At 36.9% G+C, this 24260-nt stretch overlaps 1 protein-coding gene across 1 annotated transcript in view; it reads left to right on the plus strand.

Moving 5' to 3' along the window:
* The window catches only part of IMPG2 (interphotoreceptor matrix proteoglycan 2), a 90443-nt gene that overhangs the window by 7467 nt on the left and 58716 nt on the right, over positions 1–24260 (plus strand). Inside the window, exons 3-5 of the mRNA XM_044666806.1 lie at positions 12399–12565; positions 20153–20184; positions 20297–20320. Coding sequence (XP_044522741.1) covers positions 12399–12565; positions 20153–20184; positions 20297–20320 — 223 coding nt within the window. The remainder of the gene's footprint in view (positions 1–12398; positions 12566–20152; positions 20185–20296; positions 20321–24260) is intronic.

Here is a 24260-nt window from a genome sequence, read left to right on the forward strand (position 1 = left end):
AGGGAAAGGAAAGGAAAGGAAGGAAAGAAAGGAAGGAAAGGAAAGGAAAGAAGGGAAAGGAAAGGAAAGGAAAGAGGAAAGGAAAGGAAAGGGAAGGGAAGAAGACGAAAGATAGGAAGGAGAGAGGGAGGGACAGGTAGTTTAAGAAGCAATGATGAGATCAAAGTCTCAAAGTCTCTCTGTTATGTCCCGCTTAGTAATGCTATTCTAAAGACCAAGTCACCAATCCAGACCAGCTGTATTTTGTGTTCTATGGGCACGTGTAGAAAGCACAGTCTCTCAAAATCTATACAGTGAATCAGATGATCTTTTGGTCATGCCTAGTTCTTCCACTCATGAATATTTACATGAATTTCTGATAATTCTGTAGGCAAATGAACATATTATAGGATAGGCTTATAAGCTACAGTTGTTTGTCAGTAAAGGGCCCATTATTAAAAGATGGGATTTGGTTGTATTGTGAATAAAGCTTGGTGGTGTCATAGAAAGTACAGAATGAAGCCAGGGTCTCTAGGTCTCTATTAAACTTTATTTTTGACTTTTTTTTAATCACCAAGATATTGCAAGTGTAATATATTTTTATATTAAACAAATCATGTTTTTTTAAAATTAGACAGAGTCACAGAATTTGAAGAATTAAAAAGTTTTAATTTTAGTAGTCAGCTTGGCTAACTTGTATAACAAAAGAATCCCACTCTAATATAGTGGCATCTACAACAAAAATGGAGCTGGAGTCAGGAAGACCTAAATCCAACAATTTAGCCTCAGATAATGCTTTACTGTGTGACCCTGAGCAAGTCACACCCTTTAAATGTCTCAATTTTCTTAATCTTAAAATGAGAATGATAGCACCTTTCACATCACATAGTGGTTGCAAGGATTAAATGAGATAACATTTGAAAAGTGCTTAATAAGCACATGGCACACAGTAGATACTGAATAAATGTTGATTACCTTGCCTCTTCTTGAAGGTACCCAAAGAGGGGAAGCCACATGGGGAAGTTAGGGAAACCCATTCCACTTTTGAACAACTCTGCTTATAGGGAATTTTCCCTTACCTTTAGGATAAATTAACCTTTTACCACTTCTAACCATTGTTCCTGTGCTTTAGGATATGAGTTCTGTAGCCATGCTCTATTGCCTTTATAATAGAGTTTATAGATTTCTGATATTTTCGATGGAAATATTTTAGAAACTGAGTAAAATGAATATTAATTTATCCCAGAAACTAGCAGATGTTTGGAACCTGGCAAGATGTCAGCAGCCAAGGCAACCTGCTCACCTACTCACTACTGAGCTCTAGGGCCTCCAGCATGTTGACAGAAGAGAGAAATGTGTAGTTTTGAACTGAACAAGAGAGATATTAATCATAATACAGAGTCATTGTGTTTCCAAGGAAACAACTTCTTTTTCTAGGCATCTGATTATGTCAGATAGTTTTTAAGGAAGGAAGGAAACAAACATTTATTAAGCTCCCACTAAGTTGCGCAGCACTGTGCTAAGTGCTTCACAAATAGAATATCTTATTTGATCCTCACAAAATCACCCTGAGAGGGGTACTATTATTATCCCTATTTTATATCTGAGAAAACTGTCTTCTGTGTTAAGTGACCTGTTCAGGGATACAGAGCTAGTAAAGGGCTGCTTTATTTTTATTTATAATAATTATTAATAACAGTCATTATCAATATTTATGAATATTAAGTATATTAATGTAGTTATGGAAACAGCAATGTGGCTCAATGGATAGAGTACTGGATCTGGAATAAGAATGACTTGAGTTAAAATCCAGCCTTGGACATTAGCGGTGTGACCCTGAGCAAGTCACTTTATTTCTGTTTGCTTTAATCCATTGGAGAAGTAAATGGCAAACCACTTTAGTATCATTTGCCAAGAAAACCCCACAAACAGTATTGGTTGGTTATTATTGTCCATGGGGTCACAGAGAGTTAGATATAACCAAACAATTCAACAACAACAATGTAGTAGTAGTATCAATGATCACCATGAAAAATTATTAATAATCACTAGAATAACTAGCTATTATATAGCACTTCCTGTGGACCAGACACTGTGCTAAGTATTACTTTACAATTATCTCAGTTGATCCTCATAACAGTCCTGGGAGGTAGGTGCTATTATAATTCCCATTTTGCATTTGAGAAAACTGAAGTGGAGGTTAAGTGATTCCATGGTCCCAGAGCTAGTAACAGTCTGCTTTATTATTATTTTTCTTTCATAGATAGGATTGAATAGTTATCAGGCAGAATTCTTGTTAATTATTGATAGTTCTTCGGAAACTATGTCCTTCTACTCTAGAGGCATGTTAATATTGGAGCTTGTAAAATGACTAAATACTCAAGAAGTTTTATTTATATATGCTTAATAGACCCAGTGATCACTGCTTGACTTTTGTTACTTATTTTCTTTGGGGTTTGGACTTTAGTCTCCATCAAAGATTAGTTAATGTAGTCTATTACTAGTTAACCCTGATGGTGCCCTGGTTGGTAAGAGTGTGGATCTCACTGCAGCCAATAATAGGTTACGATAAAGTTATGAAAGAGAAATTTAGCCACATTGATGTCCTCAAATAGATCTTACATGACACTGGACTTCTGGTTACAGGACATGATACCTAGTCTAAGCTGCAATAACAAGATTAAATCTGGATTAAATCTCAGCTTTTCTTACTTCAGCAAATGTCTAGGAAGCTTTCCCTTCCCCCATTAGTGTCCAGAACTATTTTATTACTGTCATTAGTCTTACCATTCCCGAAAGATAGGCTTTTTAATAGATGTATTATCTTTGTAAGAAGAAATCATCCCGAGAGAGTAAAACTTCATGAAGATTGCTCTATCAACACAAATATATCATTTACAAAAGGTGAAGTAGGGGACAATGAAAAAAACGTATTAAGGAAGGAGGCCTTGCATTACCAGATCTCAAACTGAATTACAAAGCAATGATCATCAAAAAAAAAATGGTACTGGCTATGAAATAGATTGGGGGATGAGAAGAAGAGATCAGAAGAAGGTATACAACAATTAGGAGTAAATGATCACAGTAATTTTGTGTTTGATCAATCAAAATATCCAAACTTTTGGCATAAGAACTCACTCTTTGACAAAAACTGTTGGGAAAATTAGAAAATGGAATGGTAGAGACTGTAGATAAACTAACATCTCACATCAGATAACAAGATAAGGTCAACATGGGTACATGGTCTAGACATAATGGGTGATAATTAGGGGAACATGGAAAAGTTTACCTGTCAGATCTATGAAGATGGGGAGGAATTTATGACCAATGAAGAGAGAAGAGAGCATTATAGGATATAAAATGGATAATTTTGATTATATTAAATTAAAAAGATTTTGTAAAAACAAAACAAATGCAACCAAGAATAGATGGAAGCAAATAGCTGGGGAAAAATTTCTACAGAAATTGTCTCCAATAAAAATCTCAAATATATAGAGAACAAAGTCAAATTTATAAAATTATGTCATTCTCCAACTGATAATGGTCAAAGGATATGAACAGGTAGTTTTCAGATGAAGAAATCAAAGCTATCTATAAGTAAAAAATGTTCCAAATTATTTTTTAAACATTTATTAATATTTATTTTTTAGAAAAGTTAACATGGTTACATAATTCATGCTCTTACTTTCCTCTTCATCCCCCGACCTCCCCCTCCCCCTCCTCACCATGGCTCATGCGTATTTCCACTGGTTTTAACATGTGTCATTGATGAAGACCTATTTCCAAATTGTTGATAGTTGCATTGCTGTGGTAGTTTCGAGTCTACCTCCCCAATCATGTCCGCCTCAACCCAACTCATGTGTTCAAGCAGTTATTTTTCTTCTGTTTCCACTCCTGTAGTTCTTCCTCTGAGTGTGGGTAGTGTTCTTTTCCATAAGTCCCTCAGAATTGTCCTGGGTCATTGTATTGCTGCTAGCACAGAAGTCTATTATATTCTATTTTACCACAGTGTATCCATCTCTGTGTACAATGTTCTTCTGGCTCTGCTCCTTTCACACTGCATCAATTCTTGGACATCTTTCCAGTTCACATGGAATCCCTCCAGTTTATTATTCCTTTGAGCACAATAGTATTCCATCACCAGCATATACCACAATTTGTTCAGTCATTCCCCAATTAAAGGACATACCCTCGTTTTCCAGTTTTTTTGCCACCACAAAAAGTGTGGCTATAAATATTTTCATACAAGTCGGTTTATCTATGATCTCTTTGGGGTACAAATCCAACAATGGTATGGCTGGATCAAATGGCAGGCATTCTTTTATAGCCCTTTTATAGCCCTTTGAGCCCATAGTTCTTAATTGCCAGCCAGAATGGTTGGATCAGTTCACAACTCCAGCAGCAATGCATTAATGTCCCAGTTTTGCCACATCCCCTCCAGCATTCATTACTCTCCCCTTCTTTCATTTTAGCCAATCTGTTAGGTGTGTGGTGATACCTCCGAGTTGTTTTGATTTGCATTTCTCTAATTATTAGAGATTTAGAACACTTTCTCATGTGCTTATTGATACTTTTGATTTCTTTATCTGAAAACTGCCTATTCATGTCCCTTGCCCATTTATCAATTGGGGAATGGCTTGATTTTTTTATACAATTGGTTTAACTCCTTGTATATTTGAGTAATTAGACCCCTGTCAGAGTCTTTTGTTATAAAGATTTTTTCCCAATTTGTTGTTTCCCTTCTGATTTTGGCTACATTATTTTTGTTTGTACAAAAGCTTTTTAGTTTGATATAATCAAAATCATTTATTTTACATTTTGTAATTTTCTCTAACTCTTGCTTGGTTTTAAAATCTTTCCTTTCCCAGAGATCCGACAAGTAAACTATTCTATGTTCACTTAACTTATCTACAGTTTCCCTCTTTATATTCAAGTCATTCACCCATTCTGAATTTATCTTGGTGTAGGGTGTGAGATGTTGATCTAAACATAATCTCTCCCATATTGTTTTCCAAATTTCCCAGCAGTTTTTGTCAAATAGTGGATTCATGTCCCAAAAGTTGGGCTCTTTGGGTTTATCATACACTGTCTTGCTGATGTCACTTACCCCAAGTCTATTCCACTGATCCTCCCTTCTGCCTCTTAGCCAGTACCATATTGTTTTGATGACCACTGCTTTATAGTACAGTTTAATATCTGGTACTGCTAGGCCCCCTTCCTTCACATTTTTTTTTTATTATTTCCCTTGATATTCTTGATCTTTTGTTATTCCAGATGAACTTTGTTACCATTTTTCCTAATTCAGTAAAGAAGTTTTTTGGTAGTTTGATAGGTATGGTACTAAATAGGTAAATTAATTTGGGTAGAATGGTCATTTTTATTATGTTAGCTCATCCTACCCATGAGCAATCAATGTTTTTCCAATTGTTTAGATCTAGTTTTAATTGTTTGGAATGTGTTTTGTAGTTGTTTTTTGTATAATTCCTGTGTTTGTTTTGGTAGATAGATTCCTAAGTATTTTATATTGTCTAGAGTGATTTTAAATGGTGTTTCTCTTTCTACTTCTTGCTGCTGTGATTTGTTGGAAATATATAGAAAAGCTGATGATTTATGTGCATTTATTTTGTATCCTTCAACTTTGCTAAAGTTGTTGATTATTTCTACAAGCTTCTTAGTTGATTCTCTAGGATTTTTAAAGTAGACCATCATACTATCTGCAAACAATGATAGCTTAGTCTCCTCATTGCCTATTTTGATACCTTCAATTTCTTTTTCCTCTCTAATTGCTACTGCTAGTGTTTCTAGTACAATGTTAAATAATAGAGGTGATAATGGGCATCCTTGTTTCACTCCTGATCTTATTGGGAAGGCTTCTAATTTATCCCCATTGCATATGATGCTTGTTGATGGTTTTAGGTATATACTGTTTCTTATTGTTAGGAAAGGTCCTTTTATTCCTATACTTTCCAGGATTTTTAGTAGGAATGGGTGCTGTATTTTGTCAAAGGCTTTTTCAGCATCTATTGAGATAATCATGTGATTTTTGTTTGTTAGATTGTTGATATGGTCAATTATGTGGATGGTTTTCCTAATGTTGAACCATCCTTGCATTCCTGGTATAAATCCCACCTGATCATGGTGGATGATCTTCTTAATTACTTGCTGGAGTCTCTTTGCTAGTATTCTATTTAAGATTTTTGCATCTATGTTCATTAGAAAGATTAGTCTGTAGTTTTCTTTTTCTGTTTTTGATCTACCTGGCTTTGGAATCAGTACCATATTTGTGTCATAAAAGGAATTTGGTAGGACTCCTTCTTTGCTTATCATATCAAATAATTTGTATAGTATTGGGATTAGTTGCTCTTTGAATGTCTGATAGAATTCACTTGTAAATCCATCAGGCCCTGGCAATTTTTTCTGTGAGACGCAGCCAAAGCAATACTCAGGGGGAAATTTATATCCTTGAGTGTATATATTAACAAATTAGGGAGGCAGAGATTAATGAATTGGGTATGCAACTTAAAAAATTAGAAAGCGAGCAAATTAAAAAAATTAGAAAGTGAGCAAAATAAAGAATCAGATTCTTCGATGGCTTGTTCAATTTCTTTTTCTGATATGGGATTATTTAGGCATTCTATTTCTTCTGCTGTTAATCTAGGCAATTTGTATTTTTGTAAATATTCAACCATATCTCCTAGATTGCTATATTTATTGCCACATAATTGGGCAAAATAGTTTTTAATGATTGCCTTAATTTCACCTTCATTAGAGGTGAGGTTTCTCTTTTCATCTTTGATACTGTCAATTTGGTTTTCTTCTTTCCTTTTTTTTTAATTAGATTAACCAGTACTTTGTCTATTTTATCTGTTTTCTCAAAATACCAGCTTCTAGTCTTATTTATTAATTCAATAGTTCTTTTACTTTCGATTTTATTAATTTTTCCCTTGATTTTTAGTATTTCTAATTTAGTTTCCATCTGGGGATTTTTAATTTGCGCGCTTTCTAATTTTTTGAGTTGCATGCCCAATTCATTAATCTCTGCCCTCCCTAATTTGTTAATATATGCACTCAAGGATATAAATTTCCCCCTGAGTACTGCCTTGGCCGCATCCCACAGAGTTTGGTAGGATGTCTCATCATTGTCATTTTCTTCAATGAAATTATTGATTATTTCTATGATTCCTTCTTTGACAAATTGGTTTTGGAGAATCATATTATTTAATTTCCAATTAGTTTTTGATTTTCCTGTCCAGGTGCCCTTCCTAATTATTATTTTTATTGCATTATAATCTGAGAAGGTTACATTTATTATTTCTGCTCTTTTGCATTTGTTTGCAATGATTCTATGCCCTATAACATGGTCAATCTTTGTGAATGTGCCATGTGCAGCTGAAAAGAAAGTGTATTCCTTTTTGTCCCTATTTATTTTCCTCCACATATCAATTAGATCTAATTTTTCTAGGACTTCATTCATCTCTCTTACCTCTTTCTTATTTATTTTTTGGTTTGATTTATCTAGATCTGAAAGAGGAATATTTAGATCTCCCACTAGTATGGTTTTACTATCTATTTCCTTCTTGATCTCTGCCAGTTTCTCCTTTACGAATCTGGTTGCTATGCCATTTGGTGCATACATATTGAGCAATGTTATTTCCTCATTGTCTATACCGCCTTTAATCAGGATGTAATGACCTTCCCTGTCTTTTTTAATCATATTTATTTTTACTTTGGCTTTGTCAGAAATTTGTCATAATTGCCACTACTGCCTTCTTTTTCTCATTCGAAGCCCAAAAGATTTTGCTCAAGCCCTTTACCTTAAACTTGTGTATGTCCACCCGCCTCATATGTGTTTCTTGTAGACAACATATGGTAGGATTTTGGTTTCTAATCCACTCTGCTATTTGCTTCCTTTTTTATGGGCGAGTTCATCCATTCACATTCAGAGTTATAATTATCAGTTGTGTATTCCCTAACATTTTGGTATCCTCTCCTAGTTCTACCCCTTCTTCTTACGCTATTTTCTTTTAAACCAGTGGTTTGCTTTACGCCAGTAATCCTTGTCCCCTCCCTTATTATTCCCCTCTTTTTATTTTTAAGGCCTAATGAATTCCCTCCCCCCTCTTCTCCCCTCCCTTTTTTGACCTCCCCATTACCCTGCTCCCCTTGGTCTATCCCTTCTGACTTTCTCAGTAGGGTTAGATAGAGTTTTATATCCCAGTGGATAAAGCTACTCTTCCCTCTCAGGGTTAATTACACTGAGAGTAAGGTTTAAATATTACCCCTTAATGCTCTCTTCCTCTCCTTCTTATAATAGTATTCATCCCTTCCCCTTCCCATGCCCTCTTTGTGTGTAATAGGATATCCTCTTTTTCTTATTCCTTCAAGTTTCTCTTGGTGTCCTCTACTATTCACCCTGCTCTTTCCCACCCCCATATCATATTAGACCATTTAGTATTCCAACTTCTCCCTATGAATAATTCTTCTAATTACTATAATAGTAAATAGAGTTCCTTACAGAGAGTTATACATAACATTTCTCCACATAGGAATACAAATAATTAGATCATATTGAAGCCCTTAAAGAGGTGAATTTAAAAAATACGAGTTTTCTTTCTTTCCCCTCTGTTTCTTATTTACCTTTTCATGTTTCTCTTGATTTTTGTGGTTGGATATCGACCTTTCCATTTCATCCTGGTCTTTTCTGTGCAAATACTTGGAAATCTTATATCTTTTTGAATGCCCAAACTTTCCCCTGGAAGTATATAATCAGTTTTGATGGGTAGGTAATCCTTGGTTGGAGACCCAGTTCTCTTGCCTTTCTGAATATCATATGCCAAGCCTTGTGGTCTTTTAGCGTGAAGGCTGCCAGATCCTGTGTGATCCTGACTGGTGCTCCTTGATATCTGAATTGTCTCTTTCTGACTTCTTTTAAAATTTTTTCTTTTACTTTGAAGCTCTTGAATTTGGCTATTGTATTCCTGGGGGTTGTCTTTTCAGGGTTTAGTGTAGAGGGTGATCTATGTATCCTTTCAATGTCTATATTGCCCTCTTTTTGTAGAACTTTGGGGCAATTTTGCTGAATAATTTCCTTTAGTATGGAGTCCAAATTTCTATTAATTTCTGCTTTTTCAGGAAGACCAATGATTCTCACATTATCTCTTCTAGACCTGTTTTCTTGGTCTTTCATTTTCTCATTGAGATATTTCATGTTTCCTTCTATTTTATCAGTCTTTTGACTTTGCTTTATTTGTTCTTGTTGTCTTGAGAGATCATTGGCTTCTACTTGCCCAATTCTTGTCTTTAGAGACTGGTTTTCTGCTATATTCTTTTGATTTCCCTTTTTGATTTGGTCTATCCTGTTTTCTAGGTGTTTGATTTTGGTCTCCAATTTGCTTCTTTTGTTGAATGCCCATACTTTCCCCTGGAAGTATATAGTCAGTTTTGATGGGTAGTTGATCCATGGTTGAAGGCTGAGTTCTCTTGCCTTTCTGAATATCATATTCCAAGCCTTGTGGTCTTTTAGCGTGGAGGCTGCCAGATCCTGTGTGATCCTGATTGGTGCCCCTTGATATTTGAATTGTCTCTTTCTGGCTTCTTGTAAGATTTTTTCTTTTATTTGGAAGCTCTTGAATTTGGCTATTATATTCCTGGGTGTTGTCTTTTCTGGGTCTAGTGTTGAGGGTGATCTGTGGATCCTTTCAATGTCTATATTGCCCTCTTTTTGTAGAACTTCAGGGCAATTTTGCTGAATAATTTCTTTTAGTATTGAGTCCAAGTTCCTATTAATTTCTGCTTTTTTGGGAAGACCAATGATTCTCAAATGGTCTCTTCTAGACTGGATTTCTTGGTCTGTCACTTTCTCATTGAGATATTTCATGTTTCCTTCTATTTTATCAGTCTTTTGACTTTGTTTTATTTGTTCTTTCTGTCTTGAGAGATCATTAGCTTCTAATTGCTCAATTCTAGCCTTTTCGGCTATAATCTTTTGGTTTTCGGCTATGATCTTTTGGTTTTCCTTTTCAATCTGGTCATTTCTGGTGTTCAATTTGCTTATCAGTTCATTTGATTTCTGAGCCTCACTTTCCATTTGCAAAATTCTGCCTTTCAAACTGTTATTTTCTTGCCAGATCTCTTCCATCTTTCTCATCATCTCAGATTGGAACTCTTCAATAGCTTGTGACCAGTTTTCATTATTTTGGGAAGGTTTGGATATGATTACTTGTTTGTTCTCCTCTGTTGTCTGGATTTTATCTGTGTAAAAGTTGTCGAGTATTACAGAGTTCTTCTTGATAATCTTTCTCTTCTGGGGTTCCCGATTTTGGCTTGCCATTGTTAGACCTGTGTGTTCTGCGCTTTGTCCTCACACTCAGGGTCTGTCTGTGCTCTCTAGGCTCCCAAGGTCTCAGGTCTCGTTGTTCTTGGTGTTGAGTCTCCTGGTCATTCCTGGTCTTCCCCTCTGCCCAAGGCTCCTTTAGCAGTCTCAGGGCGCTGCTTCCACAGCCTTGCTCCCGTCTGCACAGGGTTCCCACTCGAGGTCCAAGCCTGCGCTTGAGATCCTTGTCCATGCCTAGGGCAATGCCTTCACCCACGCAAGTGCTCAGTGTCAGCTCTCAAAGTATGTGTGCGTTCTTTAGCCTCTTGGGGGCCTAAGTCTTCCTGCTCTCAGGAACAAGCCCTGTAGCTGCCAATGACTTAATGGGTGCCCCAAACCTGCTTTAACTCTTGTTTGCTGGCCTTGGCATTGTACATGGTGTGGGGGCATGGGGGAGGGGCTTCTTCCTCTCGCGTTTTAGTGAGAGCTGTTTCACCCCTTTATAGCTTGGAAATGCCCCAATTCCATGTATCTTCAATGCTGAGCCCTGTTGTGGGGTCCCTTCATTCGTCTGGATTTGTTTTTATGTCCCCTTGAGGAGTTCTGTATGCTTCGGTTAGGAGAGATCAAGCAGCTGCTCCTTACTCTGCCACCATCTTAACTGGAGGACCCCCAATTTGCTTATTAATTCTTTTGATTTGGGGGAATCTTTTTCTAATTGCCCAATTCTATTTGTGAAATTCTGCCTTTTAAACTGTTATTTTCTTGCCAGATTTTGGTTTCCATTTTGCTTACTATTTCATTTGATTTTGGGGCATCTTTCTCCAATTGGGAGTTTCTGTCTTCTAACCTGTTAATTTCCTTTTGAGCTATTTCCCACTTTTCTCGCCAAATCTCTTCCATCTTTCTCATCATCTCAGATTTGAACTCTTCAATAGCTTGTGGCCATTTTTCATAATTTTGGGAAGGTTTGGATATGATTACTTGTTTGTTCTCCTCTGCTATTTGCTCTGTTCTGGATTTTATCTGTGTAAAAGTTGTCAAGTGTTACAGATTTCTTCTTGATGATCTTTCTCTTTTGGGGTTCTTGTCTCTGGCTTGCCATTGTTAGCCCTGCGCCCTCTCAGGTTTATCCTCACACTCAGGGTCTGTCTGCGCTCTTTAGGCTCCTGAGGTCTCAGGTCTAGTTGTTCTCAGGGTCAAGCCTCCTGGTCGTCCCCTTGCTTGTTCCTCTGCCCGAGGCTCCTTTAACAGTCTCAGTGCACCGCTTCCACAGTTGTGCACCCCCTCTGCACTGGGTCCCCACTCAAGGTCTGCGCCTGTGCTCAGGATCCAAGACCTCGCCTGCGCTCAGGATCCATGTCTGCGCTTGTGTCTGCGCCCACGCTCGTGCCTGCGCTCAGGGTCTGTGCTCAACATCAGTGTGTTCTTTAGCCTCTTGGGGTCTTAAGTCTTGCTGCTCTCAGGAGCAGGCCCTGGTGACCCCAGGTAGCTGCCAAGGACTTAATGCATGCTCCAAACTTGCTCTAACTCTTGTGTGCTGGCTTTGGTACTGTAGGTGGTGTGGGATTGGGGAGGAGGTTGCTCAGATCGCGTTTTAGTGAGAGCTGTTTCACCCCTTTATAGCATGGAAATGCCCCAATTCCATGTACCTCCAATGCTGCGCCCTGTTGTGGGGTCCCTTTGTTCCTCTGGATTTGTTTTTATGTCTTCTTGAGGAGTCTTATATGTTTCGGTTAGGAGAGGTTAAGCAGCTGCTTTTTACTCTGCCGCCATCTTAACCAGGAAGTCTCTGAGATACTTGTAAATAAATTTATTAATAAAAAACCCCAACAAAACGGAATATTCCTCCCCCCAGTCCCCTTTTTCAAGGTGATCTCATCCTAAGGGGAGGGGAGGAACAAGATGTAAATATAAAAGTTTATATAAGTACTGAGTACATAAAGGTAATCTGAAAAGCAGAGGTCATAGATTGGCAATTGTATTGATCATTAATGCACTCTAGAGAATTCTCTCTCAAGGTGAGAACAAGGCAATCTGGCTGTAACTTTTATGATCTCTTGTAACTCTTCAGCTTGTCCTAATATTTGCTTTGTCCATTTTCTAGTGTGTCAGGAAGCTGTCTGGGAAGTCTTTAAGACCTTTTGGGATCGACTTCCACGTCGTGAGGAATATCAGCACTGGATGAAACTCTGTGAGGATGGAACTATAAGTGTATTTGAAATGGGCACAAATTTTAGTCAGTCTGAAGAACATCAGAGCCTAATTACAAAGGTAGGTCCTGAAGAGAGGTGGAAGTTTCTGAACTATTTTGGAAACATTCGAATGTAGCCAGTAATTTCTTGTAGTCTTGCTTTCTTCATTCACCAATTCTAAAAGCCAAAAGTGAATTTAGCTAGTTTTATTGGGGAGCAAGGGAGTAAGTATTTTTACAGCACCTACTATGTGCCAGGCACTTTGCTGTAAGTGCTTTACAATTATTATTTCATTTGATCCTCACAACACCTCTGGGATGCAGGCCCTATTATTATCCTCCTTTTACAGATGAGAAAATTGAAGCAAACAGCGTAGACTTCCCCAGGATTACACAGCTAGTTAGAATTTGAGGCTGTATTTGTACTTAGGTCTTCCTGACTCCAGGCCCAGCGCTCTATCCACTGTACTACCAGCTGTCCCTAATCATTTTTCCTTCATCTTTGGTCTGTATTTAATTCTCCATAAAAAAGGGAGGGATCCTCAAGTCCTATGCAGGCACTCAGATTGACAATATTTTGACAGGATTTAAAGCATAAATTGGTAGTGGACCCAATTGGCAGGGCTTCAGGACATTCTGTAGGACCATTTGAATTTCACGGAAATAAGAACAGAAGAGACAAATGGAAGGAGCTACTCAGGGTTGCTGGTGAATCAGGCAGAAAAGTGAAAGGTCAAGGGAGGATAGTGTTCAAATGTGGAGAAAAGGGTATTATTGAAATGGCCAAGACTGAGTAGGAAGGGAATAAAATAAGACTGGAACAGAGTTGGTGAATTAGAAGAGTAGGAGGAAATTATTAGAGTAAATGAGTGAGAAGCATATTACCTTACTCTAAAAGAATAATTTGAATTTTTTCATGTTGCTCCTCTATCATCTGTTCAGTTTTGTATGTATATGTCAAGTATCTACTAAGTGCAGGCTACTGTGTTAGTGAAACTTCTAATATTCTCTTCCAAAACAGTGCTTTTTCTTCTGGGCAATGTGTTCCTTTTATATATATGTCAATAGTTTTGTGAACTTTTTGAAAATTTTGGCAGTAGTGCATCTTAGTAGATTGTACCAAACATTCCCCACTGACAGCTTCTTCTTTGAAAGGAGAAGTGTTAATTCATGAAGAAGTAGAACGAAAATGAAAATGTGCATTGATTTTATTGGGGAAATGTTAGCTTATTGGGGAAATGTTAATTAAAAAATTAGCTCAATTATGCAGTTTTCAAGTCATTATGCAAATAAATCATTTTTAATCAACATGGGAATTAGCTCAGTCAAGTAGCCATAACAACTACCCATTAGAGCATTAGGTTTGACAGTTTCTAGCAGTAATTCTCACATATCACAGAGCTGACAAAGCTACATATTGGAGATCAATAGATTAAAGTTAGTGAAAAAGAAGGGGGTGGAAGAGAGAGATGGAGAAAGAGAGACAGAGAGAGAGTGAAGAGAGAGAAAAAAACACAAGTACATTCAGAGGCATAATATTGGGGACAGAAGTATAGATGTGAACCCCTGGAAAAAATGGGCAGAACACTGAAGATATCTTTCCCAGTGATCTGCTGGTCTTTTCTTGCCAGCTGTACAGTGAAGCTACTAATGAACCTCCAGTATCTCTCTGAACTTCATTCCCACCGTTGCCTTTTTCCAAGATCAAGTCAGAAAGCATGAGTCTGAATCTACCTTGCAAGCTTGAATACAGACACAAAATCAAATTTTTTTCATTTTTATTTTTATTGATCCAAGATTTCAAAAGAAAGTAATAGGAAGACACAACAAGTTACTCAATAACTGCAGCCAGTTAACTATTCTCTTTTCAACAAGGTCACTACACCAATATTAACAAGTCCTTGATTTTTTTGCAGTTGTAATGGGATCACAAAACTGTCACTGACATGCCTCATGCTCTAGGGTCATCTTGTGTTACCCTGAACAACACACTCTTTTCCAAATAAACCAGGAAAATCTCAGAAACAGATAATTTAGATTAAAGGACTAAAAGAAGTTCAGAAAACAGTTTAGATGAAGGGTGTCCTGTCCAAATGCTACCTTAGAGCTTCATCACTGCTGTACATATGTCCTGCTGGTAGATATTGCTACATAGAGGTGATACAAAGAAAGACTTTATCCCCTGCCTACAGTTCCTTTGAAACTGGTGCTCAGTTCATAGCCAATAATCACCAGATGTGCATTTGTACCATGACTAATCAACTCTCAGCCACTGTTTCCCTTATACATTCCCTGGACCATCCCTCAATTTACTTTCTACTCTCTAAGTCACCACAATTTCTCTCCACAAGATTTCTCTTAAACAAAATGCTCTTATCCTGAGTGCTAACTCATAGTTCTCATGCCTTTCAACATATCTAGGACAATTTCTAATCACCAATGATCAACACCAGCCCTGAACCTATTTCCTGATCCCTTTAAAATACAGGTATCCCTTCCTCCTTGCAATTTTCCTCATTGTGGTTTTGATATATTGCAAGTGGGCATAAGAAATTAAGTGGGAATTTGGGGGGAGTTTTGCAGAAGCTACAGACAACTCTCGAAAGGCCAGCGGATGACAGAGAAAAAGTTTAGATGCTCAAAATGCATAAAAAATATTTTTTGTATAATATCAACATATTTTATCTTTTAATATCATAAATAGGCCAAATTTTTTAGATAAAATAAGTAAAAAGTTAAAGTTTGCAAAAAATAACATGAAAACCAGCAACATTTTATGAGGGTTTTCCAAATCACAGTGGCTCTGTATCCCTAATTCCCTGATGTGGAAAGGATATCTGTAGTTTCCAAGGAATTGTGGACTGTGTGTATTTTTGTAGCTTCAGCTATCTATATAGCTATTCCTCCTTTACTCTTGTCCCTCCTCAATCCTCAGTGTTTGATCAGCACATTCCATTGTGTGGAAGGTTTATTCTTTGTACCTAATAAAGTCTGGGTTGATGAATACAGAGCTTCCAGCTCTTCTTTTTTTTCACCTTCCATCTCTACATTTCCTTCATACCCAACATGCTACATAACCATCACAGAATAATCCAAGCCAAACATTAATAAATGAAAACTAAAATGAGAAAGTGTTTTAACCGCATTGGCTACATCATTATATTACATTATAATGTTATGTTATATCATATTTAATACATTTATTATAAATAGCAAAATATAGGTACCTGACAGTTATATATATCATATATTATAAAGTTTTATTTGACCAGTTACATGGAATAACAAATTTCCATCTAAATTTTCCAAAGTTATATGATCTAAATTGTCTCCTTCCCTTTCTCCCCTCCCCCAAAGCTGGCAAGCAACTTAATCTGGATTTATACATGTATGGATACACCTTTATAGAATGAATATAAAAGCTGAACATTAGAATAAAAACAAATTTAAACTATCAAATACGTGAAATCTAATCACTCATATCTAAGAGTTCATGTCATATAAGTTCTTTCTGATTTCAAGTTTTTTTTTTAGAAAGAAATGATTGTTAATCATAATTCACATTTTCTTTCCCAAAACTGAATACAAAAGGTCTTGCAAGAATGGCCCTCCTCCTACAGGTGCACAGGAATACTCAATCAGCACAAAGTTAAAATTAAGGAAAAAAATGTCAGTGTTTCCAACTGTTTAATTCCTCCTACATAGCAAAATAGATACTTGACATTTAGTACTTTCAGATCAAATGTATTGTTGATACCAACAATTCTTTATGTACTCTGTATTACCCTGCTGATTTTATATATCTCAGTCAATTGATAAGCGTGTATTAAATGCTTTTTATGTACCAGGGACTGTGCTAAGTGCTGAGGATACAAAGAAAAGCAGAAGATAGTGTCTGCTCTGAAGGAGCCCATAATCTAATCTATCTTAAAATATATTCCATGTGAAAGGCCAGCACTTTCTGGTGTTTTAAACAAGACATCTCAGTGACTTAAGTGTCAAGTAGATAAATATTTAGTGTGAGTTCCTTGAGGGCAGAAACTGTCTTTTGTTGTGTTCTCAGCGATTATCAATGTTTATTGATTGAGTAATGTTTCTTTGCTGTCAATGAAATGTCCTTGATTTGATTTGTGTAGTTCTAGAAAGAGGATTGGATAAGATGGATAGGGTCTTTGGGCTGTAGAATAGGGAAGAAGAGATAAAATGTGATGGACCACCTTGGTTTTTTTTTTTTTTAAATGAAATAAGAGGGAAGACCATTTATTAAGAAAGTGGGGGGATGGGGGAAGTCTACAAAGCTGCAGGCGTGAAGATTTGGAACAGTTACTGAAAGGGGTATAATAGGCAACTAGGGAAAAATAAAATGATTATCATGTGATAGTGAGGACCTAGTTAAGGGTATATAAGACCTAGTTGGCAAGGTTCATGACTTCCTCCATAGACAGCTAGGGAGTAGGAGCAAAGGAAGCAGAGGTAGGGAGGGATGACCCAGAATTGAGGAATTATTGTTGTTCATTGTTTTAGTTATATAAAACTCTTTGTAACCCCATTTGTGGGGTTTTCTTGGTAAAGATCCTGAAGTGGGTTGCCATTTCTTTCTCCCACTCACTTACAGATGAGGAACTGAGGCAAACAGGGTTAAATAAATTACCAAGGGTCACCCCATTAGTGCTGAGGCCAGATTTGAACTCAGGAAGGTGAGTCTTCCTGATTCTAGGCCCACACTCTCTCTATTCTACCCACCTACCTGCCCTATGTGAAAGGTGAGGAATACAATGGGTTAACTATATGTAGGACGGAGGGGACAAGGGATTTAACACTGAAGGTCAATGGGTAGGGTTAAATTGGTTAATAATAGAGTCAAGACTATAAAGGAAAGAAAGTAAGGCCAAAGTAAGGCTGGTAGACTGGGAGGATGGAGAAGAATGGAAGAACTAGAGGGTTTGGGGAAGGATAAAGAATAAGTCTAGGAGGAATAAGGAAGAGACAGCAGGAGAAGGGGAGGTATAGGAAATCATGATCAGAAAGGGGAATTTCAGAGCTGATTATCACAGAAAGTAGGTATTACAGGTGGTTGAGATGGAATGAAAATGCAGGTCATGGTAGCTGAAAGAGTTGGTCAACCAGGAAGTTAAATTGTTTGAGAGGATATCAATATGTAAAATGACTAGTATAAGGGACTGTGAACCAAGTTCTAACCTTGAGGAAAGAGAGAGAATCTTGGAGCCTGGTATCCTGAGCAGAGGCGTCAGACCATTAGCTATGGCTGATACCACCAAGAGCTGGCTGGGCGTTGGACATCCCTTGGCAAGGATGGGTGAGAATATGTGTGGTTTAATAGCACTGTCGTATTATATGAAGAATCTGAGCTTCATGGATAAAAGACTTAATTTGGAATCAGGATGACCTGAGATGAATTTCTATCTCAGGTATATATTAGCTATGTGATTCTGGGTAAATTATTTAATATCTCTCAGCCTCAATTTCCTCATGTGTAAAAATGGAAGTAATAATAGCACTTACCTCATAGAGTTGTTCTGAGGGTAAAATGACATAAAAATGTTTAGCATTTGTAAATATTAAAGCACTATGCAAAATGCTTATGGTTATTATTACTCGCTATTGTTATTTGTACTGTATATAATTCATAAATAAATGTTTTGGCAGTGCATGCTCAAATTTTTTTTGCTGACATTATGTGGTACACAATTATTGGAGATTATTGTCTTAACTCAGTGAAATCACAGATCTAGATTCTGCTTACCTCCCACCTAAGTTTTTCCTTGAGAAGTAAAGGGCAGGCTGTCAATGATAAGTATTGAAGCAAATTTTAAATGCCGGTAACCATTTTAACAAGCCATTTTTCAAACCATATTTGGTTATTTTATAATAAAACAAAGTACATTTGCCTGATTTTAAGTATATTTGAAAGTTTGGAAGATAGAGTATTTAAGTTTTGGTTTTATACTTTAACTGCTCCATAATCAAGTGCAAAAATAAACAGGTTTGAGTATCAACACCTCTCACACTGTGCAGTCTCATTTGTATTTCAGTAAATATTTGTTAATTAACTGGTGTTACTTCTAAAACAGACAGCTTGGTGTGAAACACTAGGAAGACTTCATCTAATTGAAGATTAGATTCTAGGATGTGTGAGCTATAATTTAAATTTTCATTTGTACTATATACAATATTGATATAAAATTCTTTTTGATATAAAAATATTCTTGATGAAACTGATTATTTATAGGGAACTTTTCCCAAAAGTATGTGTTAGAAAATGCCTCATGAAATGAATCAAATGGCTGGATTTTTCTTTTTTTTTTTTTTTTACTTTGACTCTAAAACAGATTAAAATGAGGAATTCGGATTATATGATTTCTTCAGTCCCTTCTAGCTCAAATATTTTGAGTCTAATTCTATAAACTCTAGGCTTACAATGAATGACAATTACCAGTTAGCTATCTTCCCCTGGACATCTCATTGGCATTTCAAGTTCAACATGTCCAAAATGGAACTTAACTTTTTCCTAAAAACAGCTCTTCCAAACTTCTGTTTCCATTAAGGCCACTGCTCTCTTTTTAATCACTCAGCTTCTAAATAAGTTTCCCTTGGCATTTTTGTTTCCCTTTCTCTCCCTTCAACATTGACTTAGTTGATAAATGTTGTCACTTCTACCTTTATAACCTCTCTCCTTTTTCTCCCTTATTGGCCTCTAGTTACCTCTCTCCTGCTCTATTGTAATCACCTTCTAAGTGGTCTTCCTGCTTTTAGTCTCTCTTCTCTACAATCCATGTATTCCACATAGGGCTAAAATAATCTTCCTAAATCACTGGTCTGATTCTGTCAACCCTGCAGATCAAAATCCATTAGTGGCTCCTGTTGAATCTAGGATAAAATAAACACTCAGCCTGCCATTTAAGGACGTCCACAGTTTGGATCCAATCTACCATCCAGGCTTCCTTCACATTATTTCTCTTCGTGAATTTTAGATTCTAACTGAAGCCAATTACCATTTGTTCCCAGAATTCAACATGCTATTTACAGTCTCCATGCATTTATATTAGCTATCCTTTATTGACTGGAATGCACTCCCTTCTTGTCACCTCTTCACAGAATCCTTATCTCCCTTTCAAGGCTTAGCTCTGATGAAACCTCTTCTAGAAGTGAAGCCTTTTCTGATGTCCTCAGTTTCTTAATGCTTTCTCCCTCTTCAAATGACCTTTTATTTTCTTATATGCATACATTTATTCAGCTGCTCCTCCTCCTCCAAGTAGAATGGAGGCATCTTATAAGGCAGGCATTTTATATTTGGGAAATAGATATATTTATAGTGGTGTCAATATTGTTAATTTCTGAAATATTTTTAAAGTGTACAGTATTCATTGGCCACCTAGTTCCCCTTTTGGAGTCTTGTTAGGCTAGGGATACAATTTGTGTTAACAAAACAGAGTTTTATGTAGTAACTTATGTAGGAATGGAATATGTTAACAGATTCAGTACAATATTCAGCCATCCGTCCAACCAGTCAAGTCTGCGTGGAGAATAACACAAATGTTGTATCGTTTAAAAAAAAAGAGGCTCAGCTTAAGAAATTTGATATGTATGGATGCTTAAGGTGTCTTCACAACTTAATATATATTTACATTCTTTCATGTTTTCCCTAGAAACTGCTTTACAGAAAAGAAACAGTAAACAGGTAAGTGCCTATTTTTCCTTGAGTTTACATTAGATAGAAAAAATGTATAATGTCACAAAGTGAGTGAATCAAGGTTAATTATTGCCATCTTCTCACTTTTTTTTTTTGCCAGCTCCTGCACTGAATGGACCTGTAGGTAAGTGCTTTGATTTTCTACAGCTTACAGCCACCTCCCTTTTCAGTTTTCTGCAAGCATTGATTTTGTTTACAGTCTGTCTTTAATAAGGTACAGACTTGGTTCTCTGCCATAGAGAAATAAACACATGATTAGTTTTTTTGTGGCATAACTGACTACTTTTAGGTCCAAAAGGAGGGTGGTGAAATCAAGACTAACTTTGGAAAATATATTCCAAATATTTATTAAGCAATCACTCTGTGCCAAGCACTGTGCTTCCAGCATGAATACATAAACAAAAATGAAAAGGTTCTTGCCCTCAAGGAACTTAGACTTTATCAGTTGGAGTATCATGTATATAGATTTAAAAATTTTTATTTTATTTTTCACTTAACAAGCATTTGTTCCCTCCCTCCCCCATCTATCTCTTTCCATTGAAAGGAACAACTTTTGTGACAAATATATGCACAGTCAAGCAAAGCAAAATTTCCACATTGCCCATGTCCAAAAATGTATCTCATTCTGTATTTTGAACCTATTACTTTTCTGTTGCAAGATGATTAGTAATGCTCCATCATCTGTCCTTGTGAATCATAGATGGTCATTGCATTGGTCAGAGTTCTTAAGTCTTTCAAAGTTGTTTGACTCTATAATATTGTTATTATATAAATTATCCTTTTGCTTCTGCTTATTTTACTTGATATCAGTTCATACAAATTTTCTCAGGTTTTTTTTAATGTAGGTCCTTTTTTATAGCTCAGTGTTACTCTATTATATTCACATACTGTAATTTGTTTAGATGCTCCCTAATTAATTCTTAGTCAACCTGTGGAAAAAAGAGTGGTTATTATAAGAACCAGAACAGCTTCCTCAAGAACAGATCCTGTCAAATGAACCTAATTTCCATTTAGGACATATTTACCAAACTATTAGGCCAGGCAGATATTGTAGATAAAATTGATTTTGATTTAGCAAAGAGCTTGATAAGAAGGTGCCATCATGCTATTATTATGTAAAAGAATGATGTGGGCTAGAGAGTAATACAGTTAGATGGATACAACATTTGATGAGAAGTTGGACTCAAAGCATGGTTAATGGGTCAATGCCAGTTTGTCGGGGGTCTCCAGTGGAATGTCTCTGGGACCTATTCTTAGCTCTGTGCTATCTGACATTTTTATCAATGACTTGGACAAAGACATAGATGGCATGGTCAGTCAGTTTGTGGATGAACAGAGCTGGAAGGGATAGCAATTATACCAGCTGACAGGATCAGGATCCAAAAAGATCTCGATAGGCTAGAGCAAGGGTTCCTCAAACTCCAGCAGAGTGCCAAATCCCGCTCTTCTTTTTTGGTGCAGTCCTCAAGCTCAGAAAGGACAAATACTGAAGCTGAGGCTTAAACTTTGTCTACATGATAGGGAAAAGACTCATTGGAAAAGACCTCAATATTAGGAAAGATTGAAGGCTAAAGAGGAAGAGGTTGCAGAGGATGAGAGAGCCAGAGAGGACCATGGAAGCAATGAATATAAGCTTGGACAGATTTTGGGAGACAGTGGCATGCTACGATCCATGGGGTCATGAAAAGCCAGATGCGATTGAGCCTATTTTTTTCCATCTTTAAATACAATAAAACTTTATTTAAGAAGATAAAAATGATGCTCAGCTAAGGGCCCATACAAAATCTGGCAGCCACTTGGCCCCCTTGCAGGTAATTTGCTGACCCTGGGCTAGAGCGTTGGACTAAATTTAATTAAATAGAAGTCAAGAGAAATCAATATAAAGTCATACTTGGATTCAGAAATTCAACTTCAGATCTATCAGATGGGAGAGGGATGGTTAGGCAGTAATTTGAAAAAGATTAATGGATTTTAGTGAACTGCGGACTTAAAATTTTAAATTAGCAGAGTGATATGGTTGTCTGAAAATCCAGTGCAATCTTGGATTTAATTAAAAGAGGCACAGCTTTCAGCAATAAGGTGATAGTCTGTATGCATCCTTGTTAGACCATACCTAAAACATTGTGTTCATTTCTTCCTACCACCTTTAGGGAAGATACTGCTAAGCTAGAGAGCACCCAAAGACAGCTAACCAAGGGAGGTAAAAACCTCTAGGTCACTGGTATGTGAGGACCCTTCCCAGTTGCATATTGCCTTAGAAAACCTTCTATTCCCATTATCTGTTGTTCATTGGATTTTTACTTTATTTTGTTAAATATTTCCCAATTAATTTTAGTCTGACTTAGCTTTACAGGGGAGACTATTTGTTTAAAAAAATTTTTTTTGAGCCTCAGAGCTGAACAAAGGGAAATGAAAAAGGTTACAAAAAGTCAAATTCAGTCAATTTCTCAACAATTTTTTATTATTTACTATTTATATTATTATTTATTAGTAGTATTAAACTATTATTTATTGTTATTTTTTTCATTTGTGTCCGACTCTACGTACCCCAATTGGGGTTTTCTTGGCCACTAGATTAGTTTTCCATTTACTTCTCCAGCTCATTTTACAGATGAGAAAACTGAGGCAAACAAGGTTAAATGACTTCCATTAGCTAGTAAGTATCTGAGGCTAGTTTTGATCTTAGAAAGATTCCAGATCTGTCATTCTTCTCTTCTGCTCCATTTAGCGAAGCCTTCTGAAGAGTTAGCATGATCTGAAACTCTCCAAGGCTGCTTCAGTAGGCATTGGGCATCCTCTCACTAGAAGTCTTTAAGTAGAGGATTGACCCCTTTTAGTATTTTTATTATAGAGTTGAGATCTATTTTGGATGTCTATTAGATGTCTGTGTGTCCATGAGAGCAATACATCAGAGAGACAGAAGAGACAGAAACAGGAGAGATTTAGAATATAACTTTTCTGAGTGATTCCAGCTCATGTATTGACAGACTAGATCTAAGCCTGTAAATCTGCAAAGGGTCCCCTTTCTCCATGAGCCTAGTTTGGAGCAGCTAAGCAGACAATTGTCCCATTTCTTTGGTGCTCTCCTAAGAGCGTGGTTATAGCATTCTTGACAAAGAGCCTGGATTCAAGACTTCTTGGACTGTAGTCAAGAGAAGGGAAGAGCAGACTCATCTCCTGCTGAGAGAAATGTTTCTTGTACGCTACATCACTAACAAATCACTGATGACAGGAGTGGAGAGCCCTGTTCTGGGCTGTGAGTCTTATTCCTCAGGGATAGAGAAAACAGAGGGTGGCATTAAACACTGGGGCTCTCTGAAACTGGTCCTAGCCAAGCTCAGACCCTCTCCCTGCCCATCCCGCCCGGCTGACTCAGAGAGCTCACATCCGTTTGTGTGCGTCAGTTGGAAATCTCTCTAATGCTCATTTTCTCTTCTCATCCCCACCCCAGCACTGCCTCTATTTATTAATTTTTGCAAAGCAAAGACTGAAAATTATTTCCCCTCCTCTTTTCTGAGTTGTAAAGGGCAGTTCTCAAACCTGTCAGGATATTTTAATACATCATATAATATCAGGGTCCTGGAAGTCAGACAAGTGATGCATTTCTAAACTACATGTGCTTATATGCAGGTATATCAATAAGAGGGACAGCTAGGTGGCACAGTGGATAGAGAGCTGGACCTGGAGGCAGGAAGACTCATCTTCTGAGGTTCAAATCTGGCCTCAGACACTGTGTGACCCTGGGCAAGTCACTTAACCTTGTTTACCTCCATTTCCTCATCTGTAAAATGAGCTGGAGAAGGAAATGACAAACCACTCTAGTATTTTTGCCAAGAAAAATCCATATGGAGTCATCAAGAGTTGGTTGAAACAACCAAATAACAAGAACATGTATCAATATATCTAAAATCGCTCTCCCTGGAATGATCAATTGTGATAGACTTGGCTATAATCAGCAATACAATGATCCAGGACAATTCTGAAGTACTTAGGACAAAGAATATTATCTAACTTTTGGAGTTGGAATGCAGATGAAAGCATACAATTTTTCAATTATTTATTTG

The sequence above is a fragment of the Gracilinanus agilis genome, chromosome 3 (genome assembly GCF_016433145.1).
Source record: "Gracilinanus agilis isolate LMUSP501 chromosome 3, AgileGrace, whole genome shotgun sequence".
NCBI lineage: Eukaryota > Metazoa > Chordata > Mammalia > Didelphimorphia > Didelphidae > Gracilinanus > Gracilinanus agilis.